Here is a 14,914-nt window from a genome sequence, read left to right as displayed (position 1 = left end):
CCCTACTGATATTAATTGGCAAGATGGAAAAATATCTCTTTAATAGCAGCTGCACTATTGCAATTTTTCAGCTTTAGTAACAATGGACTTCAAGCAGAATAAGCTTGCATTTAAACAACAAGTTATGAACACGGAAGAACAGCAAGATGTCTTTTGGAGGAGCTAATCTTAAATCAACTCAGAGGTATCAAAATATGGAAGCTGTAATCCGTTTTTAATGGGTTACAAGTATTCTTGAAAGAAAATTCAAGAAAATCCCATATGCAATCTCACTTGGTCCACATGGTGAGGTTGTTATTGACTGAATAGCTTATTATTTTATACTGTTCCTCCTTAAACAATATTCATGCATGTTTTATAATTGCTTTGTTAGTTAATTTTCTAGGTCACTCTATTTTTTCTTCATTTATTACTATTTAACCAGAATGATTTAATTTCCTCAAATATCATAGAAGTTTGTTCTATTGCATGCTGAACTCAGCAAGAGCTGACTGCCCATCTTAGTTCTATTGCTTACACTGTTTTATCATCTGTTTTATTGAGATTTTTGGGTTGGCTGTAATAAATATTCAAGCACTCTTCTCCATAAATATGGCTTCTATTTTTATCCATAATGTGGACATGTGTGTTATTATCTTATGGGAACAGAGATGGGACTCCATATATTCATATAGTTGGAATTCTTATAAATAACATTTGTTTATATTTATGTAAATGCTTCCTTGTGTTCTGCCCTAAATTTTTCTGATTATCTTGGGAACTGTTTTTAGCTTTAGAAGAATATTATAATAAATCCCACTAAAGTACAGCTGCAAAGGATTTTGCTATGAAACATTTTGAAGATTTTGTTGTGAAAAAGTATGCCTCCATAGTTTTACTCTTTCTTACTCTAATGGAAGAGTTAAAGGTCCCCCAGTTATAAAAACGTATCCTGTTTTCTTTTTGGACAACCATGTTTAGGATTAGACAAAAGTTTTTTTTTTTTAGAATTCATTACACTACATTTTTAAAATTATAAATCATATTACTATGTCTCCTTATTGAGTACTGATTGTTATTTATTGAAGGTAAAATAATCTAAAGTTGATTGCAGTATTAAACCTCTTGTAAACATTTTTCAGATTGAAAAAATGCTCTTTGGATCAAATATTACAGAAGAATCCTGTAGTGGAATTCAGAGAAACACCAATTTTTATGCTATGGAATCTATTTAAGAAAAAAAAATGTCAACGGATCAGCAAGAGAAACTTGTATCTTATAATGGGGAACTCCTTCTTTTCCAACTATCAAAAGGGAAGAACACACAGAGTGATGATACCATAATTACTACATTGCATGTTAAAAGGATGATATTTGACAATGGCACTAAATTGTTTAATGAGATGTCTAATGGATCATTTTGCATATGTGGGGAAGGTATTGAGATTATTTACTGCAGTAATGCATCTGACTTCAGAACTGGAATTCTTCACCCTTGCATTCTCTTGAAAAAGAAAACAAAGAAAAAAATTAAATATATGTTGTTGTTGCTTCATACCTTTAACAAATTTGAACTGGTTCTGCACTTTAAACTAGACTATGCAATCAAAGAACCTGTAAAATTATTGGCTGGTCCAACAATAATATGGTATAATGAAAGACACCTGTTACATATTTCTCCCCAAACTGGCACTGTTTTATGTGCTCCTATTCAGTTTTCTTCTGTCCAATGGGCTGGTCACGTTGAGGGTCAGGGTGCAGTTGTTTTGGGAACTAGAGCTGCTTGTTTTCCAGAAGGAGGCAATAAGCAAAGTGACGCTAACTCAGACTTGGCCATCTGGGGATATGAATGTTTTGCATATGCAGTAGACAAACAAAAAGTGCTGCTGAATGCTAATTTTTTGCCTCATGCTTATGGCAGTGTGGTGCATTGTGTGTATGTTTGCAAAGCTGAGGTAAGAAGAAGCAGGTTTAAGACGTCGCTCGTTGCCGTTACTTGCAAAGGCCAGTTGATTTTCTTTCAAGATGGTTGGCCTAAAGAAGTTCTACAGCTTCCATACAAAAATCCTTTTTCAGTACAAATAGCTGCGGTGGATGGAGATCGCCATTTGGTGATTGTGACATTTGCTTCCGGGGATGTATGTGCTATATGGAAACATAACTTACAGGTATTGAACTGATGTACTAAACCAATTTTTATTAGAATTGTGGAGATTCTGTCTCATCAGCTTCATAATATGTTACATGTCTAGTTATTCCAGTCCAGAATTCATGAAAGAAATTCTGGTGCACATGCTGTTGTTGTGCTTAAGTGTTGAACATTCCATCAAACAAAAACTGTTCCCTCCGGTTACGATACGGGACAGCCTGTGCTTACACCGAAACTTAAATGTGCCTTAGGGAGTTCTGACACATGAAGGTTTGCTTGTTCCTTGTAGAGACAAAGGTCAACTTATAAAAGGAGTGATACAATTTTGACATGGCCATAATGTAATTGACTCACTCCTTTTAATTTTATATCTGCTGTGTCTCTTTCTTAAATCCTTACTCTTTATTCTATATTCATTCTGGCTGGAGGTAGTTTTTGAGTAGCGAAACACTCAGTACAAGCTCACAGATACTTTAGAAATATTTTTTTTTTAGAGCTGCAAACTCATACACAGACACACATATACATATATACATACATACATACTGTCATGAGTACGGATGGCGAGCAGGAGGGGGCCCCTATCCAGGGGGGAAAACGCATGCGTAATACTGAGGAATTAAGCAGCCATTCAAAGAGACACAGATCAGACCCGACCTAACAGATTTATCTGTCTGGGTTTTTCCCACGCTTCTTCAGTTTGTTAGGGTTCTGTTTAATGTAGCAGTAATAAACACTAGAGACCTACTCGTCTCAGCGTGGTTCCTGACTGTTAGGACACATACTGGGGCTAAGCCCACGGTATTCCTGGTTTAAATGAAATTCTAAATCAATTTATAAAACAAGGTACTTGTATTTTGATTAGATCTGGAATGTAAGCCAGGGGAAGGATCATATTTATTTATTTATTTATATTAATTACAATATTCAGTGCATAGTGGATTATAAAATGCTTGTGTTCAATCCTGGATTTACAGAACATGTTCCATGTAAATTGCCATTACAACAGCAGTTTTTAGTAAAATTGTGCAGTGTGATCTTGTAGTTCCTATAGCATGTATCTTAAGCTGCCTTTTCAGTAAGTACAACTCAAATCTTTTAATAAACGCAGGTAACACCTATCACTGCAAAAATTGCAGATAAGATGGCTCCCTTCTACATTTTAATCATGCACTGTATGTTTATAAATTATGAAAAAAAATTACAATTCTAAATTATGTTCTAGGTGGCTTCTTGCTGGAAAAAGGTGAAATCTATTCTGGTAGATGATTTTGCTGGTATTGGAACTGAACAAATACTAATTTTTCTAAAAAGTGACTCTATTTCAGAAGCACTAGGGGCATTTCAAATAACAGATTTTGGAAAGATTAATTATGAGGTAAGATATGCTACAAATCATTGGGAAAGGTTTATTTTAAAAGGGATTAGGGCGATTATTGTTTTAGTATTTAATGCAATCCTTTGCTCCTATTCGAATAGAGATTGTGGCACTCGTTAAATACAGGGTTTCACTGAACATTTTGATTCAAATTACTGAATTTGGGCCAGTCATGTCAATATTTTACAAATCAGAACTTTGAACAACTTCAGTTAGTTAGAAAGCAGACAAAAGCCTTCTTATGTAAGGCTTAACATGGTTTATTATTCCAGTACAAAATTCTTTTAAGCATTTGGGCTTGCATATTTCCATCACCATCTCTAGTACAACTACAAGTAGTTCAGAGCTTCCATTTGTGTTTAATTTCAGGTTCTCATATTACTTTAAGGGGATGAAGGTAACCTGGTCCCATGCCATGTAGGGCTTTAAAGGTCATAACCAACACCTTGAATTGGACCCGAAGCAAACTGGCACCCAGTGCAGCTTGCGCAGCAGTGGTGTCATATGTGCCGATCTTGGGGCACCAATAACTGCTCGCGTGGCCAGATTCTGGACCAGTTGAAGCTTCCGGATACTCTTCAAGGGTAGCCCCATGTAGAGCGCATTGCAATAGTCTATGTGGGAGATGACCAGGGTATGAGTGACTTGGCCACTGTGTAGGTCTCATTTTCAAGCTTGTAAATTACAGTCTTAAGTGGTGTAATTGGCATCTTTAGAATAATTTTTTTTAAATTGTGATTCCTCCAACTGAATCTGTTGTGTCAATAATCACACTGCAACTACATGGAGCATTTTTTTTAACAGTTGGGGAATATATGTATAAGCTACATCTGGTGTGGGCTGTTGTTGTCTTCTACTCTGTAATATACAGGGGTGCACACAAAGAGTTCCCTGCCAGTCTCCTCTTGTGTCTGACCAGAGGGGGCATGCTCAGCTTCAATTTCCTTGTAGGAAGATCTTAAGCTTACATTTGGATTCTTGCGATGTGCTACATTTCACAGAGTGTTCTATAAGTCTTTGATGTTTAATTTGGCACAGAATTAGTATGTATATTGCTTTTTCTCAGAGTAACATAAACGATGAAAATGACTTGTCTTCAGCTGAAGAGATACAAGAGAATCGCCTTCTTACTATCAAAGCACTTGAAGCACGATTACAGGTTTGTGTCTAGCATCTTTCTCTTGGCAACATACATTTTGTTTTATTTAATGAAACTTGCATTACAAAATGTTTTCAGTCCCTCTACTTTGTAGATGTCATAATCGGCAGAACACATTAATAGTGATTATTAGCAGTTATAAACATGACTAAATATAAATTATTTCACTTGAATTCAGAGATACAACTTTGAGACTTTCTGAAAGTCTCAAAGCCAGATTTCTAAGCTAAGTAATTTTTAAACCATATGAGTAAAATACTTCATACTGGATCTTTAGCATCTTTCAGGAAGGAATTACTTGCTATAATGCTCACAACTGTATCATCATGAAGCCTCTGTACTCTTATATAGGCTGGTTTTGCATCCGTTCGAGCACTTCAACAACATTTACAACTCAAAGAAAAAGTTCTGATGGAAAGCTGTCATGCATTATTAGATATTGTTCAAGATCAGAAACAAAGATTTCCCAGGGTCAAAAAGGTATTTTGCAGCAAAGTTAAAAGTGGTGTATGAATATTTTTTCCTATTACATAGGTACAGAACTTGCCATTTACAATAACAGAAGCAAAAAATAATAATGGATCCAGTTAAACAAGTAATGTGATTAATTTTTAACAGAATGCTGGTCAAAAAAATTGTTGCTATAGTGTTTGAAGACCATTGAAATATTCTGCCTGCCAATACAGTATATCTGCATATAATTTCAATATTAAGGATAATGTAACTTTTCAATATTTTATATGGAGTCATATCACCTGGGCACTTGTACAGTGTAGTTTTCTCAATTTGAAACTGAGGGGGGAAAATCAGAATGAGTATAAATACTTGATGAGGATGATTTAAAATCTCATGTTTCTATTGCAAATGTATAGCATACTGTGATAATTTTAGTTGATCCTCAAGTTTATATATTAGTTAAAATGCATTTTGATTTCCATGATTGTCTTATTTGTAACAATAACAAATTCTCATACAACAAGTTATTTGGCTTTATATTTAAAAAATGTTTATGTTTCCCTCTAAGGAAAATCTTGTTTCTCTTTGGGATGAAACAGAGGAAGCATTTCATAACGATGCATCAGCTCCAACTGGAGATCAAGAACGAATTGTAAAAGAGGTTTGGTATCGTGTGGTGGATGACCAGTTAATAGTTGGAGTACAAGTCATGGACACATTTGACTTGTGAGTCGTTTAAATTATATATAATAACATAATACTGAGCATATGTCATTGACAGCATTTGTATGGCTGAAGCCTGAATTCCAAAATAAAAAAAAAATCTAGATATACAGAGATTTAAAAGTATTCCAAGAGAAAATGTTACAAGATATATCTTATGGGTAAAAATTGAAGATATATTTGATTACATTGTATTTGATCTAAAGTTGATACAAAGCAGTTGTGAATACCAGATACACAAGAGCATACTACAGTACAAATGCTGAAACTATAAATATCTTTGTCTTCATCGTGTTCTTGTGTTTTGAAGCAGGCAACTCAGTGATACCAGCTTATCTCTGATAATGGGCCCGAAGCATCATTCCCTTTCTCCAACAAAATGCCACTGTAAAGTGGTTACAGTGAAGAAAGCAATGCTGGCAGAGCCTTTGTCATATTGGCACTTGGAACCATTGCCTAAAAAAGTCAAGTTAAGTTGCCCTAATGAAGAAGACAAGTGCAATGGAGGAGATTTTCAAGTGAAGAGGAATGAGGCAAAAGCCTTTATGGCAGTGACCCCCTTGTCCCCTTTCTTGGCATGGCATGAAATAACTTGTGTGGTACTGCTTCATGCAAAGAAGAAGAGTGGTGAGAGTGAAAACTGGCAGAAAAGCAAAAGATTGACTTTGCTATGTGGAGATATTTTACTAAGTCTAGTAGAGATTTCTACTGGAAAGCATTCAATAAATTTGAAAGATGATAAATATCCAGGTAAATATATATTTGCTATAAGAAATATTTTTATATTTTGATTTGGTCAATTGACTAGTCAATAAAGTTATACTACTATTTTTATACATCCCTATTAAATCAAGAATGAAACTATATTTTTGTTGTGTTTTTCAAAATAAGACTTCTTTTAGTGTTTTATATATACAGTATTGTCTGTACATTATACTCCTAATCAGGAACTAAATCCCCAAGAATATTAAGTATTTTTATTTCAAAAGAACCTTAAAAAGAAAAATTCTTTAGAATAATACCTTGCTTAAATATAAATAAGACAATACTTACTTTTCTACCCATCGGTGTCTTAAAACCATGTCTCAACCCTTCTTCCCTCCCACATTACCCACTTTTCATAGGGCTTCTGGAAGAGAGTTTAGAATGTGTTTGTCTACTGCAAGTTAACTTCATAATTCTGAAGCAGCCCCCAGATGTTCTTTGTTGATTCTAGAAATGATATGGAAGGTGTAAGCAAGTAATATTACAATATATGTCTATCACAAAGTATATTTCATTAGATTTAAATAATTTCTTCAATTCTGCCCCCAACATTTTAAGCATCAAAAATAATATGATGCTTTCCTATACAAAAAATAGTGTAATGTAGTGCACTTTATTAGATTCTTTCATTGTAGTATATAAGATTACAGTATTATTATATGTTGTTGTGCATTTTTGTGTGCCACCTAAACTATGTCATGCCTGAGGTGGTATATAGATAAATACATTTTAAAAACAAAATTAAGTCGATATGGATTATAATATATTGTACTCCTTAGCTTCATTATGATTTGTGTGTGTGTGTTGCAGATTCTACACAAGACCTTTTTGCACTCTGTGCAATATCACACAAATCTTCTTTTCAAATACTCTCCCCTGACTGCACATTGCTTCCAGTAAACAAGTGGCTATTGGAACATATGGAGTGTGCACCAATCAAGGAATATCCTGATTATATGATCTGCTGGAAATCTGGAAATCTGAATGGCACTCTTTTCAAGTGGAATCTAAAAACACCATTTGAAGGATTTTTAACAGTATTCTGCAGGTAGTAGCCATTGAGAGGCTGAAAAAACTTTGCTAGCTTCGTAGAGAGTATTACAATAGTACTAAATTGGTTTGTAGAGGTAATACCCAGGTATGTTGCTGGCAGAGAACTCCTAAAAAACTATTTTTGATTAGTCTCCCTGGTATCTGCTAGATAAGCAAGGGATTTGTTTTGTTTCTTAAAGAACTTCAAATAGTCTACATAGGATGCCATAAAAAGACTAACTGCTTGATATGATAATGTTAAGAGGAACTTGAAAAGGGTACTTTAAGATTTTTTCCAGAATTAACATTAATTAACCCTAACCTTTAAAATTTTTATTATGTAATGTTTTGGAAGAGCAGTATCCTCTTCACTGTTGTTGTGCTGCTAAGAAACAGGTAAGAAGTAAATGTCAAGTAAATCTTACAGAACTGGAATGAAGAACCACCAAAGGAATCAGGAGAACATGGTACATATTGCTGCCTCTGAATTTTTCATGTTTCTGAATGTATAGGACAGGTGTTCGCAGTCATTAAAATTGCTACTGAGGCCTTTCAGTGCTGTTTTTATACATGGCATTTAATCCAAAAGTAACATTTTTTCAGCTAAGGTAGAAACCCGTTTCTTTGCCATGAACTTTGCTTTCCATGTAAACCTTTCCACTAGACCATACATAGCAACAACTGACTTGTTCATCTATTTCACAGACATCAATTTGCCTTGTTCCAGTGTCTTCATGCCTTCATTGGATTGCTACCACCAATTTGCAAGATAAAATCACTGAAGTTAGGAAATAAGAATCTACTTGCTGAACAGCTTGGACTGACTTTAGTAAAAGAATCAGAATTTCTCCAACATGTTTTCTCGTCAGCTCTAAGACAAACGGAAAATAACTTTTCTCTGAAAAATGACAAAAATGAGGAAAACAGTAGTGTCTCTGCAGTGCAACTCTTCAAAGAAGCGTTTATAAAGGAACAAAAGCAAAGTATGCTGAGTATGAACAGAACAGTGAGTGGCTCCTTATACAGAAAGTATATTTTGAATGTAATTGATTTGCAGATGAATTCTGATATGATGTCATGGCTATGCTCTTCATTTTGACTTTTTTTATTAGCTAAAACTATAATGCATGTATAATACAATACATTTAACTCTACATTTAATTGGTCTATAAGATAAAAAGCAAACCTGCTAGTGTTTTAATCTATTACAAGGAAATTATTTTGCAAAATGTCCAGTGGCTGTGAGGAAAGGACTGTTGTTTGTCTAAGCAGATATACATACATACATACATGTTTCTCACAATTCTGTATTCACATATTAGTGCATTCTGGAACAGCATTAAATCTTTATAGGAGAGGGGGAGGATAAAATGAAGTGCTTGACTTGATGCCATTTACAGATACAGGCTGGCATAGTGGCACATCCTGACATTTGCTGTATTCAACATTGAGTTTTCTAAGATGCCTTATCTTGAAAAACTGCAGTGGATAGTTGCATTGGAGTGAGTGACAGGCACCCTGTCGCAATGGAATACTAAGAACAGCTATCACTCGTTCACTTAATTTTGTATAAACAAAATTTGTCACAGCAGGAATGATCCATGATTGCTTTAGACTCCGCATCCAGGATAATTTTTTTCCAGTTAATATTCAATATGGAGTTTTTATCTATGAGTGCTGTGGGTGGCCACTGACAATTATATTCAAGATACTCTTGAATAATGTTGAACAAATCTGAGAACCTGCTGCAGGAGTAAATAAAACTATTCTCTCATTAATGTGTTCTGTATAGAAGTATCTGTTGTATTCAGTATAAATATAACATAAGTATATTTTATTATCATGTTTTTGTTTATTTTAAGATATGCTCAAAGTCAATATACGGTGTATATCTAGATTCATGCACACTAACAGCAGTCAGTATTCACATTCTAACACATCAATAAATCCATCAGTCTTGAAGTTAACTGTGCCTTTCATGGGCTGCTTAGCTTACTATTTCCCCGCTTTAGTGCATACAGATGTTTTTGTGGACTGTTATCTCTGTGTGTGTGAGAAATCCCCAAATATTAATTATTTAGAAGTGTAATATCCTTATAGTCTTTCTCACTACTCAAAAGTAACTTAAAACAATTCAAATATAAAACTTCCATTATTAAGCAATATGGGACAAAGGATAGGATCTCTGTTAGATTTTTGGAAAGTAGAAAAGGTACTGGATATTTGATATAGCACTAGTTAAGTCTTATTGTCTCTGCTCTTTATTTGTCAGCAGAAGTTGAGCATTCTGTATATTATCTGGCTGTGGCCAAGATTTATTTTGCTTTTCAGTAATCTATGAACTGAAATCTTCCCCTAGCACATTAATTATAATGGACTGGCATCATCTTGTGGACTGCCAAGAACACTGTATGTATTTTGTAAATAGGGGTTCAATTATATTTTAGGGTTTTTTAAAATAAAAGTTTTATTTTGTTTATCCTGTATGAGGTTGATTTATATCTCGAAGAAGGAAGGGCTGAAACACTTCTACACATATGGAGTCATGTGAAAAAGCAAGTATAGCCCAATGTAAGGTTTTTTTTTAACATACGCAGATATCAATATTTCATATTCATTTAAAGAATATATAAAGATAAAAATGATGTAACTGAACAAAAAACTATGAAAAATTGACTTTACAATAATTTATTAACAAACAATTACAGATACACCATTTCCTTCTGTGGAAAAAGTAAGTACATCCTTGGTTCTAATACATGGTATTGCCCCTTTTGGCAGAAACAACCTCAAGCAGGTGTTTTGTATAATTGTCTACCAGCGTGAGGTTTGAGCCCGCTTCTGACTCTGAAAATGAAACTTATACAGAGTCAGAAGGAGAAAATGAAACTTATCAGGAGGGACTTGGAGAATTAAAACCAGGAAGTGACTCAGCAGAGTGGGAGAAATCGCAGACGCTGATTGGACAAACTCTGGAGGGAGATTTGAAGCCTCCAATTAGTGCTCGAGAGAGGAGAAGCGTGTGAAACAGAAAGAAGCCTGATTGGCTGCTAAAGGAAAACAGTGCGAAAAGGAGCACTTAAAAGGACAGGCGCGCCAAGAGCAAGCTGCCAGAGACAACTGATCCTTCAAGCTCACAGCACTTGCATCAGAAGCCTTGCCTGTAGCCAGCACGGAACCAGAGCCAACGCCTTCTGCATTCGTGGAACTGCTTCCTGCACAAGCCACTCCAGTCAAGCCTCTCCTTGCTGTCCCTGCTGAGCACCGTCTCGCATCCAGCTCTAAGCCTCGTTGTATCGCTCCAGCACGATCCAGGTGTGCTTCCAGTTCTCAGCCCTGCCTAGACTCTCCAGTCCAGTCTGGCCTTATTTCCAGATCTCGGCCTTGCTTACACGCTCAGGCCAGTCCAGCCTTGCTTCCAGATCTCAACTTTGCCTAGTCTCTCCAGTCCAGCCCAGCCTTGCCTCCAGATCCAAGCCTTGCCTAGAGGTTCTAGTCCAGCATTGCCTAGCCTCCACATTCCAGCCTGGTCCTACCTGTGTGGCAATCCACAGAACCTTGCCTTCAGCTTCTTCCTTGCCACGCACTCTAGCTTCATCAAGTCTGATAGCCTTGATCAGAGAATTAGCTGAATTCTGCCTTTCTGTTCTACCACAGTCTGAACCTGCAGTCTTGCCTGTTCATCTGTCATTGCCTGGGTGGACTTGATTGAATTGCATTGCCTCATTTATTCACCAGGACTTTTACTGTTGTTGTAAATAAAGTTGTTGTAAATAAAGAGTTTGATAATAGTTCTGTTTGGCCGCTTCATAGTCTGAACAGGACAACCAGTCTCTGACATCAACTGAGAGAAATTTTTTCCCACTCCTCCATGCAGAATTTTTTTCAGCTGTGCAATGTGTTGTCATTTCTTTGTTTTTGTTTGGACCAAGCCACTAGGTTACCATGGTAATTGAGTACTTCCTTTAGTATCGGCAGGGTGAAGAGGTTGAACTTAATTGTCCTTGGTTTGGATGTTAAAAGCTGCATTGCCTGGGGGAGGACCCTGCCTGGACTTGTTTTAGTTTAGTTTCTGTTTCCTTTCTACACGCAGTCTCTTCCCAGTCCTCTCTGAGCGTGTGTGAATGCACAACTTGTAAAACATGTTTTTGTGCTTTCTGTAAACACATTTATTTTTATAGAAATGCCTGGTGTGTGATTTTTCTGATCTCTTGGGCCAAACTCTTTCCAGCAATCTCTGACAGGATATGGGCCCAGTCCAGAGAGAGCAGAGAGATCATCTCCACACCTCATGCACATTTAAAGGCAGGTAGCAAAGACCTGTGAAGATTTTCTTTGGAGCCACCTGGAGTTTTTCCAGCTGCTGCTGGTCTACAGGACAAAGAAGCCAGCTGAGATGCCTTGCAAAAGAAAGAAGAAGCCATGGCTGCCTCCCAGCCCTCAGTGATGCCTCTTGAGCGCCTATCAGAGACCAACAGTTTGAATTGGGCCCTGAAGATGGAAATGTATCTTCACAGAGAGAATCTTTGGCTGCCAATTGGTGTCATGCGCTGCCTACCTCTGAATAACGTTCAGACGCTGGTTTGCAAAGCAGGTTCTGGTTTATTTCAGGTTAGGTACAACGTTGGTAGAAAAAAGCTGAGAGTGACAGGAGCGCGCCGGTGCGGGGTTTAAATACCCCGCGCCGGTCAGCGCCCTCTCGGTCACGTCACCCCCCTTTGTCCCATGCGTTGCCCTGCCATTGGTTGAGGGTTTCCGGGATCGCCCATCCTCAGGTTTCCATTCTTCTGCTGATTGCTTTCAGCTGGGCGATCCCCGTTGTATTGCCGCTGATGGCTTGGGTGGCTCCGTGATTCGTTTAGCTATTGTTTGTTAGCCGTTAGTCGTTGTGGGTTGATGGCTACTTAACTTGTGCCCCTTCACTTATTTCCTTGTCATTGTCATGAGTGCCATTGCGCTGATGACTTTAGCTCAACGGCACTCATGACATACTGCCCCCTTTTCGAATAGTGTTCTCCCCCGGTTTTCTTGGTTTTCCCCGTGGAGCTGTCAAAACGCCACATTTTTTTTTTTTTTTTTTTTCAAAGTTCCCGCCGGAGTAGTTGTCGCCCCTCCCTTTGCTCCTCCCTCTACCACGTGCCTTCCCAGGGTGTGTCCATGGTGCGCATGCTCGGGTTCTGACCTGGCGTGCGCATGCTCCAACCACACCCTGTTTGTTTGGCTCAGTTCGGCGAGGCGAGAGGCGTGGCTGGTCGGGTGCTGCTCAGCTCCAGGTAGGGCCCTTCTTTTCTTATTTAGAGTGCGTCGCCTTTGTTGTGTCTCCTGGGCGTTGCCCCCAGGTTGCCCTGTTGACTTGCTTGCCACTCCCCCGCGGCCGGGGGGCGGGGGGAGGGTGCTGGCGATCGTTTGTCACCACCCCGTGGGCCCGGGGCGGGGGGAGTGAGTCCCGGGGGGGGGAAGGTCCACCCAAGTCGCGGGCTTGGGGGGGGCCCTTTCCCTTGGGGCACGGGAGGCGGGGGGGGCCTGCGGGGGGGGGTTGGTTTTGCTGACCTTGATTGCGGTTTGTCGGGGTATGCCCGGTGAAATGCTCTGGTCAGGTCAGGCGCGTTAACGTTGTGCGCCGCCACCCATTCCGGGTGGGGGAAGTGTTTCCACCTGACCAGATAGTGTAGAGTTCCTCGTTGCTTGCGGGAGTCGAGGATGTCCCTGATCTCGAAGTGGTGTTGCCCGTCGATCATTAGCGGTGCGGGCTGTGGCGTGCTTGGGTGCCATCGGGAGGTGGTTGCCGGTTTTAGGAGGCTGGTATGGAACACCGGGTGGAGTCTCCGGAGGTTGTGGGGCAGGTCCAGGCGTATTGCTACCGGGTTCACTATTTGCGTGACTCGGAACGGCCCGATGTACTTAGGCCCCAGTTTTTTCGAGGGTTGGGTTGACTTTAGGAACTTGGTGGAGAGATAGGCCATATCCCCCGCCTGGAACGGCGGTTGTTGGCACCGGTGCTTGTCGGCCTGCTCTTTGTAAGCAGCCTGTGCCTCCTTCAGCGCCGCCGTGATTACTGGCCATGCTTCCGCGATCTTCCGTCCCCAGTCGCTGGCGTCCACCTGGGGTTCCGGGGGTTGAGGTAGCTCCGGTATGGGGACGAAGTCGCGCCCCGAGACTACTTCGAACGGGGTTTTCCCCGTGCTCGTGTGGACGGCGTTGTTGTATGCGACTTCGGCGAACGGGAGCAGTTCAGCCCAGTCGTCTTGGTGGTAGTTCGTATATGATCGTATAAATTGCTCTAAGGTGGCATTAAGAACCTCAGTGGCTCCGTCCGTCTGCGGATGCCAAGCCGTAGATAGGGCCTGTTGGGTCCCCGTCAGCTTCAGGAAGGCCCGCCAGAATTTGGAGGTGAACTGTGTGCCCCTGTCGGTCACCACACGTGCGGGACATCCGTGTAGCCTGTACACGTGGATGAGGAAGAGTTTGGCTAGTTGTTGTGAGGATGGGACCGACGTGCAGGGGATGAAGTGGGCCTGCTTTGAGAAGTAGTCCTTCACCACCCAAATGGCCGTTTTCTTCTGGCTGGGTGGGAGGTCCACTATAAAATCCATAGAGATTTCCTCCCATGGGCGGGAGGGTTCTGCCACCCGTTGCAATAGCCCCGCGGGTTTGCCTGGTGCCCGTTTGGCCCTAGCGCACGTTGGGCAGGACGCCACGTAGGTTTTTACGTCTCGCCTGAGCGCGGGCCACCAGAATTGGCGCCGTGTTAGGTGTAGGGTCTTGAGGAACCCAAAGTGTCCCGCTTGCTTGGCGTCGTGTGACCTATGCAAGATCGCCTGGCGTTGCGAGTCCGGGACGTAGATTCTGCCTTCCCCCCATGCCAGGTCCTGCGCCATCGTTACCTTGTCGGGGTTTGCCAGGAACCAGGGGTCGGTTTTGAGGGCGGCGGCGAGGTCCGTGCGCATTCCCCCTGGTAGTTGCGGTTGGCTTCTTTCCGTCGCCGGTTGTCCCGCCGTCGGCTGCGCCGTAGCGTCGAGCTGCCTCCGTGCGCCGCTTCGGGTGGTCACGGCCATTCCCAGTTGCGAGGCGGATAGGACCGTCCCAATGGTGTCTGGGGCGGGCTCTTCGTCTTGGGGCAGCCGGGAGAGGGCGTCGGCCAGGAAGTTCTTCTTGCCCGGCATGAACTTCAGCTGGAAATCAAAGCGGCTGAAGAATTGGGCCCATCGGACCTGTTTTGGGCTAAGGCGTCTAGGCGTTCGTAGGGCCTCGAGGTTCCGGTGGTCCGTCCAGA

The 14,914-nt window shown here is 40.4% G+C and overlaps 1 protein-coding gene across 1 annotated transcript; it reads left to right on the top strand.

Annotated features, from left to right (window-relative positions):
• Positions 1 to 9,462, top strand: FANCB (FA complementation group B). The gene is made up of 9 exons (XM_063305107.1): positions 1 to 184; positions 1,122 to 2,147; positions 3,354 to 3,506; positions 4,573 to 4,665; positions 5,017 to 5,145; positions 5,690 to 5,847; positions 6,158 to 6,594; positions 7,420 to 7,657; positions 8,347 to 9,462. Exons 2-9 carry the CDS (start codon positions 1,224 to 1,226, stop codon positions 8,738 to 8,740), a joined length of 2,526 nt encoding a protein of 841 aa, XP_063161177.1. The 5' UTR covers positions 1 to 184; positions 1,122 to 1,223; the 3' UTR covers positions 8,741 to 9,462.
• The last annotated feature ends 5,452 nt before the right edge of the window (positions 9,463 to 14,914 follow it).

Source organism: Candoia aspera, chromosome 5, assembly GCF_035149785.1.
Source record: "Candoia aspera isolate rCanAsp1 chromosome 5, rCanAsp1.hap2, whole genome shotgun sequence".
NCBI classification, from domain to species: domain Eukaryota; kingdom Metazoa; phylum Chordata; class Lepidosauria; order Squamata; family Boidae; genus Candoia; species Candoia aspera.
The sequence above is the reverse complement of the archived record's forward strand: the minus strand, read 5'-3'. Positions and strand labels throughout refer to the sequence as shown.